This window comes from Lingula anatina, chromosome 1 (genome assembly GCF_051362555.1).
Source record: "Lingula anatina isolate TDL-2025a chromosome 1, LinAna3.0, whole genome shotgun sequence".
NCBI classification, from domain to species: Eukaryota; Metazoa; Brachiopoda; class Lingulata; order Lingulida; family Lingulidae; genus Lingula; species Lingula anatina.
Window position 1 is genome coordinate 31,762,605 of NC_141767.1, and position 23,328 is coordinate 31,785,932.

The 23,328-nt window shown below is 34.8% G+C and overlaps 1 protein-coding gene across 6 annotated transcripts in view; it reads left to right on the top strand.

Annotated features, from left to right (window-relative positions):
• The window catches only part of LOC106170590 (multiple C2 and transmembrane domain-containing protein 1), a 35,189-nt gene that overhangs the window by 248 nt on the left and 11,613 nt on the right, over positions 1 to 23,328 (top strand). For 3 of the 6 annotated variants that reach the window (XR_015335363.1, XM_087016627.1, XM_087016645.1), the window contains exons 2-8: positions 9,175 to 9,421; positions 10,459 to 10,919; positions 12,650 to 12,679; positions 18,351 to 18,459; positions 20,036 to 20,258; positions 20,590 to 20,698; positions 22,188 to 22,229. Coding sequence is in view for 5 of the 6 variants with exons in the window: in XM_087016627.1 (XP_086872753.1) it covers positions 9,307 to 9,421; positions 10,459 to 10,919; positions 12,650 to 12,679; positions 18,351 to 18,459; positions 20,036 to 20,258; positions 20,590 to 20,698; positions 22,188 to 22,229 (1,089 nt within the window). In the remaining variant the exon portion in view is untranslated. The remainder of the gene's footprint in view (positions 1 to 9,174; positions 9,422 to 10,458; positions 10,920 to 12,649; positions 12,680 to 18,350; positions 18,460 to 20,035; positions 20,259 to 20,589; positions 20,699 to 22,187; positions 22,230 to 23,328) is intronic. The other 3 variants (XM_087016632.1, XM_087016641.1, XM_087016637.1) reach the window with 3 other exon arrangements.

Below are 23,328 nucleotides of genomic sequence, written 5' to 3' on the forward strand. Positions count from 1 at the left end.
TCAAAACAAAAGTTTCCAACCTGTTGTTTTATGACCTCGTAGGCCCCCCAGTGTTATAAAAAAGGGCAGTACTTTATAAGAATTATGGTTGTTCAAATGATAACTTACTTTACTCTACAGAGGTAAATGAAAAATAGAATTGTCATTAAAACTAAAAGTTCATAATGTTTTTTATTATATATCTTAGATCTATGATTTTATATTAATAATTAGTGTTAAAAAATACAGAAAATAAGAGTTTTACAGTATTGGGTCATTTAAGGTTATTATGATTTTTTAAAATTGAAATCGTTGCAAAGGCTCCATAGTGCTCATTGTTTTGTTTTAATCAATAGTTTACTTATGAAAATTTTTTTGATTACTTGATTTGATTTTGATATACTTAATTGGCTTATGAATGATATAAATTCTAAATACTGAACAATGGGAAGAAAGTGGAAATTTGTAATGCTGCCAAAAGGCTCAAAACATTTAAATCCAATTGTTTTGAAGTGTCCAAGTGTCCATTTTTAGTCAATGTTTATTAAATTATATTAGGATATATATCTGTTTTTATTTATTTTTTTTTTTAATTCTTGTCTCTATTTAACATATGGTTTTTATTTCATGGTATTTAGGTTATGTTTCAGTAATGGAAACATTATCCAAACAAACTCTTTTGATTCTTGAAATGATCATGCACTCCTAAAGATGCATATTAAGCAATTATGTGTGTCAAATTTTTGCCATAATAGTTAGAAAAATACACTGCAGAGTTTCTGAAAAATGGTATTTGCACATATATATTCTGCTTACCCTCTGTGCTTTATGCTGGGGGGGGGGGGGGGGGGGGGGATAAGAAGGCCAGTTTAAGGACTAACATTTTTTCTTCTTTTTATGCTGCCCAAGAGATTAATCTAAATAGTTTTTTTTTTTTTTTTTTTTTTTTTTTGACACTAAAAATTTATAGAAATTTCAGACACGTACTCTCTTTTCATACATAGCTTAAAGGAAATTATGGATAAACATTTCTAAATTGAAATGAAAATTGTCCAGGATGTATTTTGTCAAAGCCATTAACCATAAGAATGTGACCCAGTTCCATTTAATGACCTATATCTGATGACATGAAACCCAGGAAGAATATCCTACAAGATTGCTAGCGACTAATCACATATATCCAAAATATAGTGGAGAGTGGACCATGGGGAGTAGGGTCATCGGTTTACATTAGCCTTTATGAGTCAGCTTATTCTCATACTAGTATATAAAACAGACCAGCCAACCCTCCCAACATTGTTGGGATTCTCCCAGTTTGGATATGTATCTCTCCATCTCCCAAATCAAAATAAAATTATCCCAATCTGTTAGACTTACCTCTCTTTCCCTTTGCTACAGTGTGCAGTGACTTTGTTCACGAAAATGTGCCAACACCTAACCATTGCTCTGTTAACTTCATAGACAGAGGGTAATGATTGAAGTAAACAGGAAGAAATGCCAAAGACAAAACCATGTTGGGTCTTTGTGTGAGTACCATCCTGAACATTTAGTTTAAACTGCTGATTGAATTCTTGAAACTTACATTGAAAGACTTAATAAATTAAAATTTAACAAATTACTTACTTTGCCAATTTGATTTTTCTACGTATGTTATTTCGTGTAGTCAGAACATTTGATTATAGCAAACATTTCTAAAGAAAAAAATGAGGCGTTACTTTTGAAAGCATTAAAAAACAGTTCCATTTTAATAAAAAGTAAAAGAGTATTTTTTTTTGTTTGTATGTATAGTTGGGTGTGTATCAAGGTAGGGGATGTAGGGTGTGCTAGGCCATCTCTCTCTTTGGCAATTGTCAATGTAGACGGGTATGATAAAAGTAATAAATTTTAGAACTATTGTCCTTGTTCATCTATTGTCTATATTGCAGGGAAGGACCCTCTAAGTATACAATGATATTCCTCATATTATTGAGGAAATAACTTAGGATTTTCCTCATGTTGTAAATAAGCAAAGATCTGTCCCAGTGTATATACCTTTACTTTGTGAAGAATAGAGGAAACTAAGGGGCTGAATTTGAACTCAGTTTGTTTTATGGGACAATAATGCACTAGGAAGGATTTTGTTTTGCTATATTTTATAAAGGATAGCATCATTCAATAAATATTAATTTCATTATATCATTTATTAATGTTAATGACACGCTTAATATAAACTGGACTACAAATGGCTTTTCTACATTACATAGTGAGAAGTGAATAATTTACAAAGGCTTAATGTAATCATTCATACCTGTGATGTCATTTTAAAAGAAGACATCTTGAAAACCTCCCAAAATATAGGCCACTATTTGATTGCAAAGTCAAATTTTTGTCATGATACAGGTGTTGAGGTTTTAAAATTGCAGTCAATATCATGTCTAATTTGCAAGGCAACTACACCAAGTGACACTCTGTTGGAGGAAATAAGTATACCTGCATCTTTGTTACTAATTTAAAGAGTCCTATTTTTTAAACTGTTCAGCTACATTCAGGTGAACCATCGTACTAGCTGGATCGATCCAACTCTGTGGAGGATTCTCGCTAAAGTGCATTCAGTGTAATAAGCTTAATTGTCTGACATGCCTCCTCAAGTAAAAGAGTTTCCTAGAGTTGAGGAGGCGTTGCAGACAATTAAGCTAGTTACATTGGTTGCGCCTAAGGCTGTATTCCCAGAGCTTTTAGATCGATCTATCCCCGCGGGGAGTCTCACTAGATTACTTTCAGATAATCCAGCTTAAATGTCCGTCCCGCCTACTACAAGCTGTAAGGGGGTAATTAACTTTCATGTCCGCCCGGCTGACAGCTATTTAGCGTGAACCCCCAGGGAGTTAGGTTGATCTAAAGTTGATCGATCTAATCTCTGGAAATGGGGTCTAAGAGAGAATCCCCAAATAGTTGGATCAATCCAGCTAGTACGATGGGTTTATTTAAATGCGGTCTCGATCAGTAAACAATTATACATTTACAGTGTAGCAACTAACAAGGGCACAAGCATTGCCAAGTAGAAGCAGATTGGTAGAGAATGAAAATATTCACATTTCTCTGTGAGACCTTAAAATATAAATTAATGCTCATTGAGTTCCATCAAATTTACATCCCTAATTATATACTGTGACCACAAAATTGATCTTTTTAAGGCTTATCTACAACATGCACAAGCAGGAACAGTAAAGCAAATCAATATTGAAGTTAATGATTTAGATCTTGGCTTTTTAGGACAGATACAGTTTTATTACAGGGTGCTTTCAATTCAGAATTCATTTCATGCGGTATGTGTACTTAAGCAGTATTAGGCCCCTATCCCATAGACACCATAGATGTTCGTAGATTGACCCAACTCAATCTGCAGGGGCTCCCACTGAATTAGGCCTACCCAACTACCAGACTCGGCACCGAATGATCCCGAATTCACCAGAAGATCAGACCACACTACCCGTTTTCAAGGTGTGTGTCAGTACGCATTTCACTGTATCATACCCCAGAACAAATTTTGAGATGAGATGCACTACTTCCAACTCTACTCAGAAAATTAGTAACATCAGAATCATTGCTATCACATAGCATACTATAGTCAAGAGCGGTGTGGTGTCTGATACTTCGAAGTGCGTGCTGAGGCATGTCATTCAGTTAAGCTGATTGCACTCAGCAAGAGTCTCCACAGAGTTGGGTTGATGCACTAAGACCAATGGTGTCTAGAGGGAATGGGGTCTAAGAAAAGCATGATAATTGAGTCTGACAGCAGTACAAATTCCTGCCAAAAGATCAGTGGAAGTATGTGTTAAATGATGTTATTGAGCGGCTGACACAGATGTTGTATTTTGCCTTATCATATATTACTTTAATTATCAACAGATTGTCATTACAGTTACTAGTCTCTGTGTCATGTAAGGCTCCTTGCCAATAAAGTACCAGTAGTAAAGGCAGAAGTTAGCACACATACTGTCTCAGCCAGATGTGTACTATAATTGTAAATTAGCTCACTACAGTACAGAGAGCTTAATGTTATCCTCTGTTGCCACATACAATCCCATGCCCACCTTAAATAATCATAATGGTGATTATTGAGCATAGAAACATACAATTTATGCATTTTTTGGCATTTTGCACTACATTTGGCATTTAACAATAACATAAACGGTGACAATTGGGTGTGCTTGCAGCTATGATATCTGCTTATACCAACAGATCCACATCATATCTTTCAGAGATATTATCTTAAATTTCCCAGCAAAAAATTATAAGTTAGGCCTGATAAAATTAATAAGTAAAATTAGTCCCAGCTCTCTGTAAACAGGGTTGGTAGATCAGATGGACTGTAATTTATTTTTGATTATATTATTTTTACAGATGATGTTTACTAGCAAATATCAGGGTTGGTTGGCTTTTTAAAAAATCATTTTATTTTTTTAAGGGAGAGAAAAGAGGGGAGGGGGAATGTCAGTTTTTGATCATGAAAGCAAAGAACAACAGCATACAGAATCTTTTCCTTTGGTCATTTGTAAAGATTTACAGCACACTAAAACAAAGCCCTATTTTTTAATTAAAAAAATTGTTTGAAAAAAAATTTGATTACCTCAAAATTGGGGTCAGTCACGCTCCTTAAGCAGGTTGTCAATTTTGTCTGGCTGGAGTCATGTTGTGTCCAGTGGTGAGGATTGTAGTGGACTGGATAACAATAAAAACTTGAAAATTTAGTTGGTCTTGAAACTTTTGCCAGAAGACTATTTTCTAACAACATACTTTTTTTTTTCAAATTTTACAACCATTGGGTCTTTCAATAATTTTGAAAAGTATGTGATCTAATATGGCCCTTGCCGGATTCACGAATTTTCAAATATTAATCAAGTTTTTAACATAGATTGTCTACTCTGTGGTAAGCTAATGTTTTATTTTAAAAAAGCCTGCAGATAGTACCCAGCTAGCTTAGCCATCATAACAAAACTGGAAATGAACCTTTATTCATAGTCCTGAATAGGACTTTCTGTACAGTAAGTGCTTATTTGCTTCCTAATAAACCAACTGTCAAGAATCATAAATGAAGATAAGAGCATGTTATATGCACGGAAGGTGTTAAAATCTCTAAGTTGTCAACTGGTAGATTAATATCTTAGCACACTTTTAACAATATCCACTGAACGCCTAGGAAAATCACAGTAAAGAATACTCATAAAAAAGTGAGAAATATCCGGCTGCATGTTGCACACCTCTGTGCTGCTTTCCACACAGCAAAAATGGCAGATTATTGGCTAGATTGTTTACTTTATTGATCCCCAGTATACATGGAGTTTGTTGTAGCCACATTACTCTCAATTGCATTACCTTTTCCCTTGATTGTCCTGTCTCCCCAGGATTTCTCAGTTTCCTTGTGTTTTGATGAGGGGACAAAGACAGGAGGTATTTTGCTTGGGAATGCTTGTGTATAGCACATTAATATTGATTCTGGTATATTAGGTTTTGTGTTTAAAGATCCCATTGTTTCCCTTACAGTAAGTGTTGAAATAATTTTGATTATTTATGTATTTAATTCATCCTAGGAAAATAAGAGCAGCTTCCAAAGTAAACAGTTTAAAGGAGAATGATGTTACATAAAATATTAAATAAATGTACCACATGAAAAATGGGAACAAACAGAGAAGAACCAGAGTAAAGACAACAGTACAAAAAATAATAAAGATACTTTTAAAATATTGACATATAATTTCAAATTTTAATAGAGTGGAGCCATAGAACACCAGCTTTGTTGTCCAGCAAGTCCAGTGTCTTGCTGATTGGTTTTAGCAAATTAGCACGCTTAAGATTTTTTGGCTTAATAGATGTATTGAAATAAAGGTGATGCTGCAAACAAATCTTTTATAAAGAACCTTGTGAAGTTTTATTTTATTTAAATACCAAAAATAATGCCAGCTGTAATTATAAGTATGATGAACTGTTGTGCACAACAGGATGAGGAAATATGAACAATATGTTATAATAGTTGAGAAAATTTGACAAAAATTACTGTTTGAGCACTTTTTGGTAAATATTGCTGGTTATTTGCAGAAACCCTTCATGAAAGGATCCATAGAATTTTAAATTGCGGTCTTCCCACGGTAGTTTAAATGTCAGCGTTGTAATCAGCACATGCAATGGGGATTGAAAACATTATAGATCACCTTCAGATCATAACAAAGCAGCAATTTCATGCCATATTTCCTGACAGTGGAGATAGCAACATGTGACAGATTGCTTGTCCAGTTTATGCTGGCATTCATAACGTATATATAGTTCAATATTTCATAATAAGAATGGAGTGGTTCACCAAAATTGAAATTGATAGACACAAGAATATTGATCACTGATAGGCTAGAGACATACAGTTATAATCCAAGATGGCCAAAATGATAAGTGTCACTGATATTAATTCAGTATTTCCTGGCATGAGGACACAAGTTCATCTAATCTGAATAAAGAACATGGGTATTTTTTTTCCTGCCCTTTATCTGTTAAGGTTGAGTGACTGCCTTAATAATGACTAGTCCACCCTGCTCATGTACCAGATGTACAGTGTTGTGTATACATATATATATATATATATATATATATATATATATATATATATATATATATATATATATATATATATATATATTATGAGTACCTCACCACTAGTCAGGACTATGTTTTGTAAAGTTAGCTATCCCTGAAAACAGGGGTTTCTCCAGGATTTGGAGTACAGGGAGTCCAAATTGAAAAGGTGAATTTGTAATAGGGTCATCCATTTGTTAACTGGGAAACCAACCCAAGGAAGACCAACCAACCAACCCAAAAATTTGTAAACTGTCTTTGGAAATAACGGCCCACTGTTGAGGCTAATGGCTGTCCAGATAATGGCAGGACAGCTCTCTGGGGAAAGCCTTGCCTGGAAGGAAAACTCATTTAAGATTGTAACACAGGCTAATGCTTGTCCCTTGTTTTACATTGTTCTGTACTGCCTTGGGTAAAAGCCTTATATGAGCCACCCCAGGTTAAAAGAACAGCAGTGATTAGGTTTATACATATGGGTTCAAAGCACAAGCTATGAAATGTATACCATGTGGAAAACTGCAAGAAAGCTGGTTATTACATGGTTCATTGCTTCTCATTTCAACCATATGTTCTGGGTTCCTTCAGATTACTCTGATATTTTTTCACATTTTGAGTTTTATGTGTGGGGAATTAGTCTAACAAGGTTAAAGATTTTGAATTCAAATATTTTTTTTCAACTATTGGCCTGCTAAACAATAGGGGAGGTGCCCCAATTTTGCAAAGACCACAAACATTATCTTTTTGAGGCCATTTTCAAAACTCTTAATTATAAGTTTTATTTAAATAATGACTGATTAATATCTGAAACTGACAGCATATTACACTTTGATCTTACTGCAAGTGAATGAAACTGTTTAGTTACATAGTTTTTTGCAGCTACATATGCTTCTGTAGCAAATGTATAATATGTAGCACATCAGTTAGTTACTTTTTGCTGTTACTTTAGCAGAATAATATATGAGAGATATTTTTACTCCAGAATAGAAATCTCCTGACCGTATATAAAAGGCTTTCAACATTAAAGATGCATTAAAGTAAGTGAGTACTTAAATCAAATCATTGCCACTGAACCCAACCAAATATCACTATAGTTTTTCAGACAGTTTGGTGTAAAGAAATACAGCTGAATTCCATTACATTTTTTCGCTGAAAAGTGATATTTGCACAGCTTTTTGCACAGCTAATTCCTGCTTACTCTCTCTGTGCTCCATGACCAGAAATTTGAAATTTGAAAAACATGGCAATGCAGTTATAAAGTTTGTTCAACTGATTGAGAGATAGATTTTTTTCATGTGGATTGTTTCATGTTTGAAACTCTTACTTATGAGTTATATATGTCACAGGGATTGACTTTCTCCTGCAATGTATCTTTATGGCAGTGTGGTTGAATTGCTTCTTAATTGCATTAGATGTGCTGTACTTAAAACAATTGGGGATAGCAATCACAATTTTTGTGCCTCATACTTTCTATATATAAAAATAGTATCACAATCTATTGAATCAAGTACCATTTATCTACCTGTTCTAAGAATTTTATAACAAAATATATTCTAAGACATGCCAGCACATATGATAGAATTTGGAAAGTTTTGTTTGCTGTCCTGAAAATTAATTTGCAATGTACTAGTAATAAAAATTCCCTTTTTGATTCTAAATGGGCCAAATGGCTTGACTAATTCAGTAGACAATGTAATTTTTAAGGGTAGTGCATTTTTTTTCTTTACCATGTTCTTAACAATTCTGCTTGAAGGGATTTCGAAAAGTAAACCAGGAAGTTTTTAATCTTGGAAGCAGACTCTATATTAAGCTGTAGAGTTGAGGTTTGCCTTTAGATGATCTGTCTGACAAATATTTGATAGCTGGAAATATCATATATGTATTTTGTAATTTAACAGAAAAAAAAGATAAGGGCTAATTCCAAAGTACATTAGGAATATGTGCATAATTGATAGGAAAGGCTTGACAAAAACCAATTAAGGAATTATATTTGGAAAGTGATATATGATGTACTCTCTGATATATGCACAAAGTTAATCAGACAGCTTCATGAAATTTATATCCAATTGACACATCTATTGATTAGCTTCAGAAATTTTTTTATTAAATTAAGCCTGTATATGCCAGGAAATATATTATTATAATGGCTTATCCAGATGAACAAAGTGTGTATATGATGTTTGGTTCAGGAAAGACAGCTTTAAATGAAGGTATGAATCCTGTAGGATTTACATATAACTAACTACTTACTAGTACATATATTTATGTGGGATGCTTAGCGTGGCAGGCAGAAAATTTTGTCTTCACACTGATAGTGCATGACAAGAATAGGGGAAAAAAGACTGCATATTTAGCTCTATGTTTTCATCAGGGTGCCATTATATCTCAGAACATCCTGCTCTGAAAATGAATGTTTAGCCTGGCCACCAGGGACTCCTATCTGGGAACTGACAGTAATCATGTTGGATGAATCCAGCAGTGATGGCAGAAAGTCGAAAACATCTCTCAAAATGTAATATTCTGTGCAGAATCAGAAACGGAAATGGCACCATTTTCTATTTGAAAAAAAAAACAACATCGGATTATATCCCATTTCAGGATGAATGTGAAGGACTTGTTAAAAGAAAAATTCATAATAGTCAGAGATAGTTAGGACTGGAGCATGACATTTTAAAAAGACCACAGCCAGTAATTTGCTTTCAATTGATGTACCAAGCTTGAAAAGCCACAATGGCTAGAAGATTGTACTCAAGCTATAGGGAAAAGAAGCAATGGGATGAATCCCAATTTGTTACAGGTCCTGAAAAAATGCAGCACCTCAAGAGGTTTTCTGATTCTGGTATTTGTAAGTAATTAGCTTTAAATTTGTTGTTTTATTTAAATTTTTCCACGGCAGCTTTCATACTAGCATTTACCTAGCTGCATCCCTCTATACCAGTAGTAACAGAATATGTCAACAGTAAAATGTCAACAGTAAATATGAAAAATGGAGGCATTGGTTAAGTAGTGTTTTGGTATATATTTACCTTAGTGCAGGTGTAAAGGTAAGGCAGATATTTTTGATTACTGACTACTTGTTTTTTAAGTGCCTCTAACCTCTAATGTCCTCAGAATGGCCAAAATACATGGGAAGAAAATAAAGACTTATAATAGACCTAGCCAAAAGGGTGCATTTTAAAGCTTTTAAAATGAACTTCCAATTTGTCTATTTTGATAAAGAAATCATTACAGTAGTTGGTTATGTTTTTTGAAGGATATGCTTTGTTCAAGCCATGACATCACAAATCCTTTAAGAATCCTATACTATATATACCTATAAAGCACCTTAAAATGTCAGGGTTGTAGCCAGGGACGGTTCGAAGGGTTTGAAGAACCTCCCTTTTTGCTGGGAAAAGGTCCCCTCTGGGTAAAATTTTACCTAGGTATATGATGGTTTCATGGTAAAAGGTCCACCTTTTAAGAAAAAGAACCCCCCCCCCTTGAAATTGCTGGTTATGGGCCTGAATGTATATTGATAGAATGTGCTACATAAGAAATGAATATTATTATATTATAGTGCATTTAATTGCAAAATTAAATTTGCTTTCCACTTTGTCAAACCAGAATACCAACCCATTGTTATCACTGCAGCAGTCTTCATTTATACAAGTAATAGCCAGTGATGGGTAGATGCCCTGCCAAGATAAGACAGGCATTGTAGTGAAGGACATGGACTGAATAATTAAAAGGACGATCTCAACATGAAAGCAGCCTGGTGATGTACACGTGTGTATGTTTATGGATTAACCTTGAATCTTAAAAGGTTAATTGTATTTCAACTTGGCATTATTTCATATCTGATTCAATTCATTAAGAAGAACTATTTACTGTCCATCTTTCTAGGTTCTCCAGAAAATGAGCAAGGAGGAATTAATGGTTTCGAAGACAGAGCATCTCCGCTGAAAAAAAGCAAAAGGCAAAGAATCTGGAGCAGTTTCAAGAAACTGCGCCCTGGATACAAAGACAAAGACAAAACAAAGCCTAAAAAACTAGGCAAGCAGTTTTCCCAGAGCCAGCCTAACGTCTCGGACCATGACTTGAAACGACATTTACACAGTAACAGTAGGACAGATCTCGGGAAACCAGCTATTGAAAGTACTGTGCCAGTAAGGACTGCTGAGTCTATTGATCCCTCTGAGATTTATACTGGGAACAATTTAAGCCGTGATAAACCTGCCGGAGGTGCTGATGCGATGATAAAAGGAAGGTTCGCAAGTGACACTGCCTTGAATAACTTGAATGCAGACATCAATGTAAAGGAAATGGAGGAGCAAGACAGTGGAATTACCATTGTAGATAGTCAGGTAAGAGAGGTGTGGTTACAGAATGCACAGGAAAGAAAATTGATTAGTCTGCAACAAGTTTTCAATTATAAAACTAAAATGAAGCTAACCCCATACGGGCATGAAACGTATTCTCTCATATGCAGTGAACAGGCCCTGCATTTTGTTATTATTTCAGTCTTGAATTAGATTTAAATTTTGGAGTAAACTTTTGCTGGTATGCTCTGGATCTTGTTTTAAGTTTCAACAAAAAAATATGGTTTGTGACAACAGCCCATTGTTTTATTTATCCAAGCTTGTGAAAAAGCAAGCTCATGCAGGATAGCTTTTCTCTCTTTCAGTTTGTAGAACACGGTTGTGAAAAAAAAAATTGAAAAGAAAAAAAAAACTAATCAACCCATGAGATACATTAAACTTGGTTTCACTGCCTAAACACACATGTCATTGTTTTCTAATCAAACTTGCATGGTTATTTGATCTGTGTTTCTTTTTCTTTGTTTTTATTATGTAAAAGTAATGTCTATCGAAAGCAACATTTAACACTTGCTGTCACTACAGTTTGGATCATTACCCTGCAGCAGTGTCTGGAAAGCTAAAGTACTTTCATAGAATCAATAGAAACAGTTAACTCACTTTCCCTTGGAGATGAAGCTTGAAAGATTTGATGTATAGATAATTACAAGATGGACACTCAATACATCTCCATGATGTTGTAAGGTGTAGCTTTACAGTTTCTAATAAAGTTTTAAACAGAAGCTGTTACCAAGTGGCACCCATTGGTGATATGATAAGAAAAGGAAAAAAAAACATCTTATTAAGCTTTTGTTACATGTAATCTAATTTTCTCCATTAAACTTTACTTTTTCTCCTCTTTATTTTTAGTCATAATCAGCTTTGCTATTTTGATAGAAAGGTGAAATTTCAGGATTACACCCAGAACATCCACCAATGGGAAGAAAGCCATATCAACCAGGGGCGAATCCAGAGATATTTTGTGACAGTCTTCCAAATTATCTTTGTTGATCCATTCTCCATTTTTGACCGTCTTCCAAAAATAAAACAAAAAATTAGATACCCGTCAGCGTAAACTTGAAAGTATGGCCGTCTTCTGGAAGACCGAGAAGATGGCCTCAATCTGCCCCTGTTAACTGGCCTTCCCTCCTCCTCCTCTTGCTCCTCCTCCTCCTCCTCCTCCTTAGGGCCCATTCCCAATGGAATTTTCTTTTTATATGAGATCTATGGAACTCATGCTGAGTGTAATCAGTTGAACAACATTTAAAAGTTAACATACCTCTTGGCATTGAGTAAATAGAGAAAAGCTGGTGATTACATGAGTATGTTGGAAACAAGGAGGCGTGTTAATCTTATTGCATTCAGCAGGAGTCCCTGTCAAGCTTCATTGGGAATAAGCATTTAAAGTATTTGGCTGATAATGATCTCAATTACCTTGAGTCACATCTCTGCCACCATAGCGTTTTAACTTGTGAAAAAGACTTTCACAGTTATAATTATTTATCTTGTCATTTCTTGCAATAACTTTTTTATCTAGTCCATTTCTTCCTATCACAAGAAACAAGTTTTTACAGCATGAAATGAAAGAGGATGGTTAAATAATGCAAAAAAGGATATTATATGTGGTTTTAATTGCATGTGACCAAAACACTTATCTGATAAAATTAGTGGAGAAACTGACTTTGATTTTAATTAAAAGGATTGTATAATGACTTGAAAATGGCTATATGTGCTTGCAGCAATGGTATGCACGAGTTTCCAAATTTTTGGTAAGTATCTTTCAATCTTAGGGATAAATTGGTTCATGCATTAACTATCATTTTGGCATGTAATCTAACATTTATTTACCAAAATTGTATTTATTTATTTATTTTGTTATTATTTGTAATATTTTCAACAAAATTCTTAACAAGATGAAAACACAAACAGAAGTGATCAGGTATTAGTAACTAACATGAGTATTTGTGCATGGGATTATGCTGTGAATACAGGTCATATAATATAAGAAGGTACTGTGGCAGGTGTTTTTTCTTAATTATGTTGATTTTATTTCTAACCGCATGAGGAAAGTTGAGTCAGTAGTTCTGGATGAAATATTTATAATATGATTTAAAGGAAAGTATTCTTTTTATATTCTTTTTATGATAAACCTTTTTGCTTAAAATGAACTCTGACCATATTGTCTGCAGGATTTACTGGTGATTTTTTAAATTTTATTGAACATGTGATGGGAGTTGGATATGTTATATAGACCCGCAACCCTGATGATTTACGTGACTTTCAGTGCAATCTAGTAATTGATATCCTTTCTTTTTTTCTGCCTGCAAAAAAAAAAAAAAAAAAAAAAAGGATCATTGTATTACCACTTGTCCCAGTATGTAAGCACTTTGGCAAATGTGATTCTGTTATCAATTTCACAGTCAGACGTGTCCAAGTTATTAACAGGGGATTGGAAATGATATGTTACAAAACTACTGTGAAATGATGGTTGTTTTGAGGTGAAAATGGATGCTTATGGTACTCGCTATGACTGACTTGGGAATTTCTGTCAGCTGGGTATTGGCGCACACATTTCTTTCAGTCGGATCAGATGGTGTAACTCATTGGTTTCAGTGTATTGCCGCAGAAGTTGAGTGATGTCAGACTGTATGTTTTTGTCCAGAGGATGAAGAGGGTGTTTATGATTTCACATTGGGGCCACAGCTTATGCCTTATGCTGAAGGATCGACCTATTGTTGACTGTCAATGTTGGGTCGCTCTGATCCAATAATTTCAGATCAGTTTAGTGCAGCTCTTACTGTTGTTGCTATGTTACCATATAGTCAGGGACAAAGACCCTGTATAAATTAAATATGCTCCCCTGAATGTCATGAAGAAATCCTAGTGAATCTCTGTAAACAGCCATGCTTTTATCCTTGCCCTAAACTAGGTGATGTGACAGGGTGGACCGGGTTCTTGATCTGTTGTTGTTATTTTAGTTAGTGGGTCTCAACTGTACATTTCCTTTAAAAGGAAAAAGCAGTTGAATAATCTCTTCAGAATTGCGGTGAATTAATGTATACTTTCAGGCTTTGGGTAGCTCACTTTCCTGCATTGCAGTCATAGGGTTGTCAGCAATATTTTCCATATTTGAAGAGGAATTAATATGTAATATGGGTAAATGGCATGATGAAACTAAGTTTTGACTAAGTGTCACTGATTAAACTAAAAATATCAGTTACTACAAGTAATAAGTAAGGTTTTGACTTTTAAAAGTGACAGATTTGAAAATCTGCTAAGTATTTTGAAATCATTGTATTTCATGCCAGGACACTGGAAGCCAATATTAATCTTTTGAATAATTTAAGTGAGTAGCAAAAATGTAGGAGAGATTTAATAATTGCACACACCGCAGGCGAATGCAACATTCACAGTCTTACCTAGTTCTATTTATGGATAGAAAGCGACTGTCATTGTCTGCTTACATGATATTGCCTGCTCACTGTAATTTTATACAAACCTTTCGTGTTAGCAACCTAAGCACTAGTTGGTGGAGCACTTCCAGACTACAGACAGTGTTCTACAGAATATGACAGTCACAGCCAGTAAAATATATAGCTGTTTGTGAATAGGAACCAACACTGCTACTCATAATTATTAATATTTGAATTGTCTGGTGCGCATTGCACTGTCACTGTGATAGTTTCTGGTGTTGACCGTAGACGTGACTCACTACTGGAACTGGTTCTGCAACCTGTAAATTAGGCTTCCAACCTACCAAAACAGAAACTGCAGCAGGAGTAAGTGTTCTAGCTCAGTGTTATTATGGAGGACCACACAACTGAGACTGACCCCTGCAAACAGGTAGTTGGTTTAATTATCTTGCCAAGTTAGATTAAATACTGTAGTTTGAATCAATTTTCCAGAGAAGGAAATTGTTTGACAAGTGCAAGAGTTAACGTTCTCTCCAGTCTGTCCAGTTGGTCATAATGCAAGGTTTTATTTATCAGCATATTCTTTTGCTTTATTTCTGTTATATTGATGCTCATATACACTATCAGAGAAGACTGTCAGCCCTGTGGTTTCATTATTAGTATTGTTTTAAAGGGTTACCTTTTATTGCTCTCAGAGGGTCCATTCCAAAACCCTAGCTATCATACTAGCAGGATCAATCTATCTCCAAGGGGTTTTTCGCGATTTAGTTTAAGCGTGCACGAAAGTTAATTATCCCCCCTAGCAGCATTAGTGGGTTTGACAGACATTTCAGCCGCTTAAACTGAATGCAATTTAGCGAGAATCCCCTCGGAATTAGATTGATCCAGCTAGCTACCATAAGTTTATGGGAACCCAGTCAAAGATTTTGTTTCCCATTGACTACTTGTGATATATCATTTTGTAAAAATATATTGCTGTATTTTTGTTTGATAGAAGAGGAAGTTTTTATTTAGGCCAGAGGTGAATACTAGTACATGGGAATGCCTTCTATCTATTCCGTCAGGTCTCTCAATTATTATTTGTATGAAATGAACCCACTTTATGTCTCACATCTAACTAATGTAGATTAGGTCACACTCTAAAATAATATATCTGTATAATCTATATTGTCTGTTTGATAGAAATGAGATGCATATTTATATGCTGTAACATATATATAAATATTCAAAAATTTAAATTTTGATGTTTTGGATAATGTGCTGTCTTGGAAATATTTTCAGACTTAAAGGTACTCAGTACAGGATTTACCCGCCAAAATAAATGTCTTCTGGAAAAAAATTTGCAGTTTTCTCCCACTCACCAAATCATTCCTGGTCATGTTCCTGCACTTGGATTCAATGTTTTTATTCCATTTTTGATTTTTTTAAAAACATCATTGTCCGAATCACCAGCTGTAGAGTTCAGTTATGCAGCAAACAAGAGCAAATCGGCTGCGCCGCAATATAATTATGCTTTTGTATGTCACATATAGTGCACGGCTTGCATTTTAACTAGTACTAATTTTAGTGACATTTCTCTTGTTAGAGCAAAATGCAGTGCATCTTTAGCATAAAACTGGTCATCACAAGCATAGTGAGATTACTACAGATGACTAATGCACTTTCACAAGTTTGTGGCTACGTCATGCAAAGATCGAAGCTTCTATTAGGTGATTCTCTCACATAGTAGCTGTGCAGGGCTTTAAAGTTGTCAATAGCTCAAAACAGATTGCTGAGAATGGAAGGCTTAGATGGAACACTCCACGCGATCTATAGGCCTTAGAGCGCCTTCAGAACGGATGATTCCTGGAGTAAATATCCCCACTTAAAAGCAAGCTGCCTAATCTCCTGATGGTCTCGTTGATTCCACATATGCCATTAAATGGATTAAATCTCAGCTTCAAGGTTTAATGCTAAGACCCTGCAGGAAGGCTGCACGTGGAAGCGGGGAGACCATCAGAGTGTTAGTTGGCTTGCTTTTAAGTATTTGATCCGCGGATCTGTAAGTCCACATATCAACTTGTTCTGAACGCGCTCTAAGATTAAAAAATAAAAAACATTGAGAAACGGGATTACCCAACATTGCTTTTGATAACCAAAGCATTCTGTTGTAAGCAAACCATTGAGACATGTTTCAAGGAGATAAGATGGCGTCATTACAAAAAGCAAGGAATCACTGTTGTATGCATTTGCACAACACAGCACTGTAAAACTAATTATGGAAAGTAATCATGGTCGACATCTTGAGGATAATCACATTGCTCATTTCAAAGGAAGGCGGATCTGCTATTCTTTTGTTGATGTACCTCTCACTGAAATTCATTTAAGTCTGTTATTGACTTTATATTTATAGATTAAGACTTCAAAAGCAGCAGTGACAATAGCTATCTGTTATTTTCCATCATTCCACTATTATCTGCCATTGCTACCAATACCTTATTATTAAAATATAGGAAAGGAGCAGCAGATAATATTTTTTATTCAGGAAAAAATCATGTTTTGTAAGGAGAGTGCCTTGATTAGTTATTCAATAATGTGAAGGGATGAAAGTAATCTAGGGTAAAAGATAATATATTTTGGGTCCTAGAAGTAATCTTCTGTTTCTGTAATATAATTTGATATCCTTAACATTTTATGCAGGAATAAAGGGCCTGGATAATACCTTAGGATATCACTTTGAAAAAACATGAAGCATTTCTATAAAAACGGTCTTTAGGAAAGAATTATTAAAGCCTACATTTTAGTGCTTGCAAGTTCATAACAGCTTCATACCATTTTTCTTATTTTATTCAATGGTTTGTATATGAATACATGCTTCCCTGTTTTCATCGAAGCTGCACTTGTTTTCTATGATATTCTGCCAGAGTGGTTGCAACCTGATTGAAAGGCACTATGTGATTGCAAGTGCTGCCAATAGATCTTCACATCTTAAGTGCCTGGAGAAGTCAATACATGTAGACACAATCAACCATTTGCCGTGACAGCTTGTTTTATTGCATTTCTGTCTTAAGTTTGGCAATTGCTTGGTTAAATATTGGATGACAGTCATCCGTACTGAAAAATGTTTTTGGACAACCAGAATGCCATTTATAAAAAAATAATAGAATTAATTAAAAAATTTAAAGCTTTTACTTGCAATGACTAACCTGAATGATACAAACCCTTCATTTTGATAGCCCTACATCATCTTTGTTGATGTTAAGTATAATTCATATGAAGTGAGACTGTGAGAGTGAACCTCTTCACGTCATGTTACTGGTCAAGGAATTGGTTTTAGCAATGTCCAGTCATATGACCACTCAAAATGTTGGAGATATGCTTCAGAGAAATAAAAGTGTTCATTTATTTTCTTTATCTGGATCATAGTTTAGTTGCATTGTCTTTGGGCATAATATTGAGCTAAAGAGCCCCTCTCTCTCTCTCCCCTCATCCCCAATTACCCCACCTTTTTTTTTCTTTGACAGTACATGAGTAACTCATCTAGATCAGCTAATTATAACCCATGCATTTACTTAATGGATGAAGAGATTACACTGCATCTACGTTTAATTGGTTGCATGACCACATGTTATGAACTGCAGTAAATTCTGAGACTAAGGATTTTGTTTGGAAGTATTCCGTCAGTTAGTTTAACAAGCATGCATGAAACAGAGTTGTAACTAAGTGAAGGGAAATACATGCATGCCACTGATAATCCATTATCAGTAGTTTTATAGAGAATCACTAATAAACTGGACATGTCATGTCCAGAATGTGTTTTTGTAAATTGATTTGTAAAATGCTACATTTTAAAGTAATGTACTATATTCAGCTTGCCAGTATAGTTGTGAAGCCAGCCCATGGTGGGTTTTGATCTAGCACTAACCTTGTGGGTGAAGGCAGCATGGACATAGGCATGAATAAAATGAAATAAAAACTTGTTCTACTGCTGAAAATATTGGTTCCTATTGTTATTTTGAGTAAGCATTGTAATTTTTAATTTTTTCAGGATGGCCTTGAGCACCAAAAACATATCACGGCACTGAGATCACATCCCTTCTACCAACTCAATGTGATACTATATGAGGGGAGAGACCTTGTGATACGGGATAGCAGTGGTAAGGTCCAGCTGATGAAATCTTGCTTAATGAAAGAAATTTCACAATGAAGGGATGGTCACACCCACCCATCCTCTCTCTCTCTCTCTCTCTCTCTCTCACACACACACACACACACACACACACACACACACACACACACCACTTTCATAAGTTAATTGGTAGTAACATGTACACCATGTAGTTACATGTAAATCTTGTGTAGTTGCATGCATGGTAAAGTATTGGTAAATGCTTTTATATCTTATGAAGGATGAACTCCTATCATGCAGCTGTCCCATCAATTATCGGATGAAACTTCAGTTTTATTTCATTTCGTTAAACATGCTCAAGTGGATATGAATTCATATCCATTGTATTTGTCTCAGTATAATTGACCAGCATTTTGCCTTTGCCTACCAGGCAGGCATACAAGTTGCCTTGCTTAGCTTTATGCTTTATGCACCCAGTGTTGGGACCTGCTGGTATTGAATAATTTCTGATCTCTAAGTCTATTAATTCTGCATGCATTTGTTCATAGAATAGATTTCAGATGAGAGGTGTTTTAAAGATATATCTTTTTGTTTTTCTTTCACTTCATAGGCTCTTCCTCCATTTGTATACCTTTCTCTTTCGTCATGTACCCCCTCCACATCTTTCACCAGCTTCTGCAAATAATTAAAATTAAAGGCTTAACTACTGCCATCTGTTACAATGTGATACTTGTGTGTAATTTTTATGGGGATCTTTTTGATGTCACAACAAATATGTTAGCTATCTTTTTATACTTAGTGTTTGCTGTAAGCGCCATTACTCCAGGGAAATGTTTTCTCTGTTGATTAATGGTTTTGATTTTTTATCATGGCTCAGCACATCTATAGTAAGCTATTGTAAGCTGGGATATTTCTCCCTTACTGATTACTTACTAGTATTGTTGTGTAATACATTTCAGTAACAAAGTTAATGTTTACTGGTACAATTACAATATTGCTTTTAGATGTGAACATTATAATATCATACTGATGATGAAGTGGTCCATATCCAAGGTTCATCGGCTGGTTTTAGTTGATTAAGACAATTGCTAGTTGATAGGTGTACTTTTAAAGAAAAAAGAGCATTTCATTGATGCCAGCATGCATTCTAATCTAGCTGCTTCCTAGCACAAAACAATATTTATCCTGAACATTAAAAATCAATCCTTTAATTTGGGCTGAAGAATTATTTTTTTCAATTATTGCTTTTCCTCTCTCTAAAATTATCTGTTATCGACCAAAACTAAACCTTATCTGAAATATGCTTAGCTCTCTCTCTCTCTCTCTCTCTCTCTCTCTCTCTCTCTCTCTCTCTCTCTCTCTCTCTCTCTCTCTCTCTCTCTCTCTCTCTCTCTCTCTCTCTCTCTCTCTCTCTCTCTCTCTCACACACACACACACACACACACACACACACACACACACACAGAGAAAATTTCTAAAACAAAGCAATCTATTTATCATTTATAACCAAACTTTTATCTTTCATTTTATCCTGCAAATATTTAAAATGGATTACAAATTAAGTTCACACTGCCCTACACATACTAGGTGTTTTATTATTTCAGGCACCAGTGACCCCTACGTCAAGTTCAAGGTTGCAGGCAAGCAGTTATACAGAAGCCGAACCAAGTACAAGAACTTGAATCCTCGCTGGGATGAAAAGTTCTCCATTCCCATCGAAGATGTTTTCAAACCTGTGGTGGTCAAGGTATTTGACTATGACAGAGGTCTCTCTGATGACCAGATGGGCAGTGGGGAGATTGACCTCAAGCAACTGGACCTCAATGTGTAAGGGTAGATTTTAGAAATTTATAGATTTGCACCGTCAAACCTTTTTGGAAACTAAGAAATACAGCCACATTAAGGATTCTCGTAAGAGTTATATTCTCTTTTCTGGTCCTTAATAATGTGATTGTAAAGAACCTGAAAGGTGAAATTTTGTTGACCCAGGATGGCACTGATAGATATTGAAAGGTTTTGAGTTATCCATCATAGGTTGACATTTTATTTTTATTTATTTATTTTTTTCTATTTTTTTTTTTTTTTTTGAAATGCTGACGTTTCGTCCCCAAGTGATGTTGTTGTCACCATCAGTTTTCTCTCTTTTTCTGTGTTCCAGTCCTGTGGATATGACATTGAAGTTAAGTAGTCCTGGACAGGAAGAGTATATGGGATACCTAAAAATGCAGCTGACATTGGTGCCTAAGACTCAAGAAGAGAAAGAACAGGCGAGTCTATTTGCATGTCACATGATTTGTTATGTTGACTTCCTTGAAAGCATCCCAGTCAATTTATTAATCTTTATTAATAAGGTAAAGGGTTGTGTTAGCTATAAGACAACATGATGTAAAGTAAAGTAAATGTCAATATTCATCAACATTTTCATCTTGCAAAAAAATGAAGAGCTGGCTTTTTTCACACAGTCATGTTACTTGTAATAAGTGCAGTTATTTGTAAGTAGTGTTTTGTCTACACCAGACTAGAGCTTTGGATACTTCTAGATACCTAGATGACTTCAAGATAGATAAATAACTAGGAGTGTATGGCAAACTTGCTAAAATAACTTATCTATGGATTCATTTATTAGATGCCTGTTTATTACCTTGAGTTCAAAACCTGTTTGTAGCTTTATCTTTTCCAACATATTTGTACTCACTGTAGGCATCATTTCTGTTATTCAATTTAATTGCCATTTAACAAAAGCATGTGTGTCAAGTTCAGTTACTATTTTCAGTTTCACGGCCATGGTTACATAATTGTTCACTGTTGGCTTAGTTTTCATCTTTACAAAGATTGTTTCTTTATAAAATACACGTAAAAATGAAGAATTATCGAGTAGATTATCAGTATCCATCATTTAGTATAGTTATGTGTCATCATTTTGTTGTATCACAGCATGCAGTTTATTGTAGAAGAAAGAGTGGGGTAAGTCTGCTTGTCTTCAACTCCAAAAATGGTTCCTGTTTTATGACTTTTCTGTTAGATATATAGAGGGTTATACAAACCTATTTATTTATTCTTGATGATTTCTAAGAATTTTTTTTTTCTATTTTTTATTTCAGTTTCCCTTTTTCTAAGAAGCTTTTTGTATTTTTTATTTCAGTTTCCCTATAAGTTTTCTTTTTCATTGTTGTGAATTTCAGTCCCTGTGCAGTATTTAATAATTGTTCCTAGGCATTTTCCTGAGGCTTGTCTTTTTTTCCCTAGGCCTGTCTTAAATGTTGCTACTTGTTAGAGTGAAATTATAATCTAGCTGTAGTATATTCCATATATTAAAAGAAGAACTTATATGCAGTTTATTTTATCCTTTGGAGATCTTTATAACTGATGAAGTGCAAGTATGTCCTTTCATCTTGTCACAGAATGCTCATCAAAAATAAACAAGCTGTAGCTAGATTTTAATTACATTAATAAAAATGAAAAACATTTACCTGTGATTGCCTTTTTTCCTCTTTGATCAAACCCTTGCATCAGTGAGAAGTTTTGTCCATTTTTTCTTTCATTTTCTGACAATTTTATGCATCATTTATCTACTTTTTAATAGTCTTTGAAATTTTTCAGATTTTATTGTCAACATTTATGGGTTTTCTTTTGTTTCACTTTATCAGAAATTAGGACTGGCACACAAATTAGATTGAGCGTAACCCCCAGATCTACAGCATGAGAGGGGGGAGGGTTTCCATCAGATTCTTAATCTGTTGTTGCTTTTTTTACCAGGACTCGAGTTCTGATTCTGATACTGACAATGTGTTATCTCATGTAAGTGTTCAGTTTTCTATTTCTAGGCATGTGCAACCATTACATACTAACCTCTCCCTGCAATCAATCAGCCAGTCAAATCTAAATCTGATGACCATTAACTTTGGATAAAAACAGTATTTTATCACATCAGATTTGGATATGACACAGCAGCATGCTTATTATCCTAGTGTGCTGTATTCTCAAAGATATAAGTAGGAATACAAGACTGATTAATGTCTTACTGTGGGTGTTTTGATATTGTTCATTAAGTTGGTGACTGAAGGACATGAACAGTGCCCCTTTGTAGTTACATTTTTCAACTGGTATCTGCATGGACAGTAGTTTTATGAAGGAATGCTGGTGTCTGTTTGAGAAAAAAGGTAGTATAAGTTATTAACCTTGGGTACCTGAAGTTAATGTAGATTATTAACTTAGTTTGTATTCTGCCATACTAAACTTGAATAATGTTGCTTGCTGCTGAAGATAAAATGCCTTTTAAGATTTCTTTTTAAGAGAGTTAACCCTACTCCCATACATTGCCCCTTCAATATGCATAGTTTTTCCTATTTTCATTGTTCTTTTTTTTATGATAAAATATGTTGAAATAATCCTGCATTTATGATTATCATTGATAACATGAAAGAATAGATTCAGATCTCTGCCTTGAGCCTAAAACCTGCATATGAATATGATACATGAAACCTGCATGTATATCATATATATATGATATGTGTAATTATGCAAAAACATCTGGGAAAAGTCTAGCATTTAAGCACACACTGGAAATAGCCTGGATTTCACAAGTAAAGGGCGTAGTTTCCCTTGGTAAAGTAGAGGGTGGGGGTCACCATTTTCTTTTGAATATTTGATGCAGCAATAGTGGAGTCAGACAGCATAGAAGATGCACAAAGATATATGTTGCAGCTTGATTTTTAACTTGTAACTTGGGTCAGGGTGGCACTGTAGCATTGCCAGTACTAACAAACCTCAGTCCGAGATTGTTAATGAAAAATATTTGACATTTTAAACATTGTGAAATCAGTAGAGAACAAATGAATTGGGTTTTAGAAAAAAGAGATGACCAATATTGTAATACAACATTATTTCTTGTATTTTT